The following is a 5,722-nucleotide window of genomic DNA, read 5'->3' as shown; positions in this document are numbered from 1 at the left end:
ACCTCTCGCTCTCGTGGACTGTCGTCGACTCAATTCAATCCGTTCCACTCAACAAGCGCAAAGCACTAAGATTCGCGCACATACATACACAAATCAAACACCGAACATACCGCGCTGGCTCTGTTCGGTACAGGAAGTGTTGAGCATTTGGAATTCGTTCCATTCTAATGGAGTTAAGTTGGTATGTCACGTTCACATATTGTAGTATGTAAGCAACATAGGCTTACTAACAGCGTTTGTCCATGTTATATTCATATTTTTTCAATTGTTTGACAGAGTGGTATTTGTTGTGGATATGGATCCGGATGCGGACGAAGGATCGTGTACGATGCAAAACGAGCAGCGCTGTAATCGAAATCAAGGAAGAAACATTGGATAGACTTGAACTTGGTTTGGTAACACGATCGAATGAAAGACTTGAAGAAGTCGACAGCGACATCAGAAATTGAATTAAAGGAAACGCTTGAATATGATTTTATTCTCGATTATGACTCGCATGGTGTGGAGAAAAGTAGCGAGGAAAAAAAGAATATTCCACGAATTGCGGTTGGCATGGAAACGACCCAAATGCTCGTGTTGATTAAGATGATGAGCCAATACGGCCATCACAAGAGACTGAAATCGAGTGAGAATGGAAATAAACGCGATGGATCGAGAAAGCAAAACAAACGAACGATTCCGCGGAATAATGCAGCGGAGAAACGAACGGAGCACATGTGTCATGTATGTGGTTATGGTAAACTGGATAAAAGTATTCTCAGACACGATCCCATTCATATACCAGGTAGGTGAGTACGCTCAGGCCATCAAATCGGGTCTGATAAAATCAGACAAGGGTTTGATCTTTAGAGGAGAAATGGAACGTTGTTATTCGTATGGTTGAAAGAATGAGAGAAATTATCTTTATCTCGGTGTTATTTAGCTTCGATTATTCGAATACAAGAGCATTGTGATATACACGCTACTAATTTTTGCCGTCGATTTGTGTGACAAATCATCAGGCAAATACAATCGAACAAATAGCGCAGCAACGAATTCTTTTTCCAAATTAATGGAAAAAGATTTTAGGCAGCTAGGGAATCGAACCGCAGGTCTTCTGATTTCGCGTCAGATGCTCTAACCTTTGAGCTACTGCTACCCGTTGCTTTGGTGCGCTATGTGTTTGGTTGAATTGAATGTTCATTTTTGGCTGAAAAACCGTTTTGTTTAGAGGAGAAATTGAACGTTGTTATTCGTATGGTTGTATTTGCCTGATGATTTGTCACACAACTCGACGGCAAAAATTAGTAGCGTGTATATCACAATGCTCTTGTATTCGAATAATCGAAGCTAAATAACACCGAGATAAAGATAATTTCTCTCATTCTTTCAAGGGTTTGATCGCTCAAAACACAGAGTTTGGTTGGATCGTGTCAGGTGCAATGGCACAATCGCTAACGCAAATGCAAGTCACTTCACTTGTCTCTAATGTTGAATTAGAACAACAAATGAGCCGTTTTTTCGCATCTGATGACTTTAATAATGTTGATGGTGAAGCACTAATGAAGAAGAAGAAATGTGTGAATCACATTTTGTAGCAACACACAAACGCGATGAAGATGGACGCTATGTGGTTATGCTACCATTCAAAGGGGGTTTGGAAAAATCTGATCTTGGAGACTCGAGAAGAGCTGCACTTGCGTCATTGCTCTCTTTCGAACGCCGTTGTACAAATAATCCAGAATTGAAAATCCAATATTGCGATTTTATGAACGAATATATTATTTCCGGTCATATGCGTGAAGTAGTACATTATCACCCAGACGCCCATTACTTACCACATCATTGTGTGTTCAAGGATAGTACTACTACAAAATTGAGAGTAGTCTTTAACGCATCTCAAAAAACGTCAAATAATAAAAGTTTAAATGAACATTTTCTAATTGGTGCCATTGATCAAAATGATCTGATCACAATAATTCTCCGTTGGCGTCGCCATAAAATTGCCTTCACGGCTGACGTAGAAAAAATGTACAGACAAATTCGCGTCGATGAATCTCAAACTCACCTCCAAAGAATTTTGTGGAGAGAATCACCGGATCAACCAATCAAAGAATTCGAACTCAGCACCGTAACATACGGTACTGCAGTTGCACCATTTTCGGCAACACGCACATTAAAGCAACTCTCGATCGACGGTTCTAATGAATTTCCAATAGTGTCTCCTGTACTTAGGCAGGACTGCTACATGGACGATGTGTTATCCGGCACAGATAGCGTCGAAGAAGCAGCAATTCTGTCTGAGAAATTGACCGATTTAATGAAATCTGGCCAATTTCGTCTGCGAAAGTGGTCCAGCAATTCATATGAATTATTTAATCGTATTCCGAAAGAAAAGCGGGAAATGAATTCCATTAACGGTATAACGAAAACGCTTGGTATTTGTTGGTCGACAGACACCGACGAGCTCGCAATAAACGTATCGTCAGATTTGGATGCTGTACCTCGCACTAAACGACAGCTCACGTCTGAAATTGCCTCGCTCTATGACCCGTCGGGCTACATTTGCCCAGTGGTGATCATGGGCAAACAAATCTTGCAAAAAATATGGCGTCACGAAAGCAAAATCGAGTGGGACGATAACATTCCAACAAGAGTTTGTTGACGAGTGGCAAAAAGTTAAAGCAGAAATGAAATTCATCGCCGATTTGCGAATTCCACGCTGGGTGAATTGTAGTCGGTCAGACACCATCGAAATGCACGGATTTTCCGATGCACCCGAAGTCGGATATGCAGCGGCAATTTATATTGTCAATCGTACACGGAACACATCGCATTTGTTGGTTGCAAATGCCCGTGTGACTCCAATAGAAGAAGACAAAAACAATGAAAATGTTACAATTCCGCGTCTTGAACTTTGTGATGCATTACTCTTGGCACAAATGGCGGAAAAAATAATTAAAATTTTAGACATCAACTTCAGTCGAATCTGCTTGTGGTCCGATTCGAGAATTGTTCTCGATTGGATTCACGCCAATCCAAAAAGATATAAAACATTTATTGCGTCAAGAATTGCAAAAATCAATAAGCTCGTTGAAAAAGATTGGTGGTCACATGTACGTTCCGAAGACAATGCGGCTGATTGCGCATCGCGTGGAATCTCACCAGCGGAATTAAGCACACACTCATTGTGGTGGAACGGTCCGAGTTTATACCACGATATAAACCAAAACTCGAATTGCCAGTACTCGAGGCTGCTGTTAATGTGTCCAAATTGGATGAAAAAGACAAATTTACGCTGCCCAAGTCATCAACATATGAAAAATTGAAACGAGTAATCGCTCTTTGTCAACGCTTCTCGTTCAATAGCAAATCCAAAAATAAAACGAATTACATACGTAATCCAAACTTTTCCGCTCCGCAGCAATTTAGTTTACCTCCTGCTTAACGTTTAACCAAAATTTCAATGGACCCTTTTTTCATAGCATTTTTGACCTTAAATTATAACTATTTCGACCATTTTCCATACAAAAGTGTCATTTTCGAACAAAATTTCAAAAATTTCAAGAAATGTTGATTTCGGCCCAAATTTATGGGCAAGTAGGTGTTCGGTTGTTTGAAGGCTCTCATTATTTTTGCAAAAAAACATCAGTTTGCTTTGACCGAAACCCAAAAAAATGGCTTTCTGCGTGATTTTTCATACAAAAGTCCATTTTTCGAGGAAAATTTCAAGAAATGTCGATTTTGGACCAAATTTATGGGCAAGTAGGTGTTCAGTTGTTCACAGTTGCAAAAAAATGGCAGTTTGCCTTGATCGAAACCCTCAAAAATGCCTTTTTCGGGTACTTCCCGTACAAAAGTGTAATTTTTCAAGGTTTTTCAGGTCCTCAGTCGGAGGCTTATGGTACGGAATTGGTAAATCAGAATGGGCTCAAAATCAATCCAAAGCTTTGTCTCGACATGTCAAAACTTTTGGCTCTTACAGATCTCAATTATCTTGTTAACCTTTTGAAATAATCGGCGAACAAAAAGCTCGGACGCGAACGCGAACGACGCCATACGCACATCGCTATTTTGCACATATTTCATAGTAAACAACATGTTTTTGGGGGTATATAGGTCTTGATCGATAGGATTGATCCCATCTACATTGCCTAGTGTACAGATATGTGCTTTTTGAAGTGTGGCGTAACGTTATAGCGGTCCGAAACAGGAGGTGTCATGAAATTTTGGCTAGTAAAACCAATACTTTTCCATACAAACAAAGTTTGCGGAAAAGTAATAAAAACAAACGCACTGGCATATTAACAGCTGACGAGCTCGAATGTGCTGAAACGGCAATTATCAAAAATGTGCAACAAGAAAGCTTCGCCGATGAAATTAAAATGTTATGCACAAAAGGTGAACTCAAAAATGCTAGCGCATTGTTGAAACTGTCACCATTTTTGGACAGCAAACAAGTATTGCGAGTTGGCGGTCGCTTGAAAAACGCTGACCTACCCTACGAAGCGATACATCATTCATTGAGCATTCTATTGCCATCGAAACATGCTGTAACAGCATTAATAATAAAAAACGTACACTTGAACTGTTTACATGGTGCACCCAAGCTAACTGAAGCAGTATTGCGACAAAAATTCTAGGTGCTAAATAGCCAACGCACAATCAAAGCAATAATCCACAAGTGTGTTGATTGTTTAAAAGCCGCACCAAAAACAATGCATCAATTTATGGCTGACTTGCCAGAAAAACGTGTAAATATTTCCGAGAAACCATTCATTAACACAGCTGTCGATTACACTGGTGCGATTCAAGTCAAATTGATGAACGGTCGTGCATACAAAACGAAGAAGGCATACATTGCTATCTTCGTATGCATGTCAACGAAAGGCGATTCATGTCGAAGTAGTTACGGACATGACTGCTGAATCATTTATTGCCGCGTACCGTCGCTTTGTCACTAGACGTGGTATAGTGAAAAATCTTTACAGCGACAACGGTACAAACTTTGTTAAATCGAACAAAATCTTGAGCAAAAATATGAATGATCTTGAGGACAAATACGACGAGGCGGTTTGCAAAGAGTTGGAAAAAAGCGGCACGAAATGGCATTTCTCGCTTCCGGGTGCTCCTCATATGAATGGTTTAGCAGAATCAGCTGTTAAATCCGTCAAATTACATTTGAAGCGAACAATTGCTGATAACAAACTTACGTTTGAGGAGTTAAGTACGTTATTAGCGCAAATTGAGGCATGTGTTAATTCACGACCACTTTGTCCACTTTCATCCGATCCAAACGATCTAATGGCGCTCACGCCAGCTCATTTTCTCGTTGGCCAATCTTTAATTTCGCCTCCAGAAGAATGTCATATTGAAGCCAAAGCGACCTGGCTTAACAGATGGCAAAGAGTGCAACAATTGATGCAATACTTCTGGAAACGCTGGCAGTCCGAATATTTGCTCCAGAATTGGATGATCTGGTATTAATTCGCGACGAAAATTTACTACCGACTCAGTGGCAAATGGGCCGAGTGATAAAAACACACCCGGGCGATGACGGATTGACAAGAGTGGTTTCACTAAAAACCAATGGTGGAATCACGAAACGACCACTAGCTAAATTATGTGCATTCCCAAAAGAAGGAGACACCACGGTTGATGTAACAACTAATGTAAAAGCAAACATCACGCGGATTTATCGTCGTAAACCGAAAATTGGTTCGAACATTTTACCAATAATCAC

General features: G+C 40.2%; 2 protein-coding genes across 2 annotated transcripts; both read left to right on the top strand.

Moving 5' to 3' along the window:
* Nucleotides 1–2,669: 2,669 nt before the first annotated feature.
* Nucleotides 2,670–4,622, top strand: LOC129572984 (uncharacterized). The gene is made up of 2 exons (XM_055453120.1): nt 2,670–3,180; nt 4,291–4,622. Exons 1-2 carry the CDS (start codon nt 2,670–2,672, stop codon nt 4,620–4,622), a joined length of 843 nt encoding a protein of 280 aa, XP_055309095.1.
* Nucleotides 4,623–4,896: 274 nt separating this feature from the next.
* On the top strand, nt 4,897–5,466 carry LOC129572983 (uncharacterized). The gene has a single exon (XM_055453119.1). It carries the CDS (start codon nt 4,897–4,899, stop codon nt 5,464–5,466), a length of 570 nt encoding a protein of 189 aa, XP_055309094.1.
* Nucleotides 5,467–5,722: the final 256 nt, after the last annotated feature.

Source organism: Sitodiplosis mosellana, unplaced genomic scaffold, assembly GCF_009176505.1.
Source record: "Sitodiplosis mosellana isolate CC-2019 unplaced genomic scaffold, AAFC_SMos_1.0 Smas_scaffold_5814, whole genome shotgun sequence".
Classification (NCBI taxonomy): domain Eukaryota; kingdom Metazoa; phylum Arthropoda; class Insecta; order Diptera; family Cecidomyiidae; genus Sitodiplosis; species Sitodiplosis mosellana.
The sequence above is the reverse complement of the archived record's forward strand: the minus strand, read 5'-3'. Positions and strand labels throughout refer to the sequence as shown.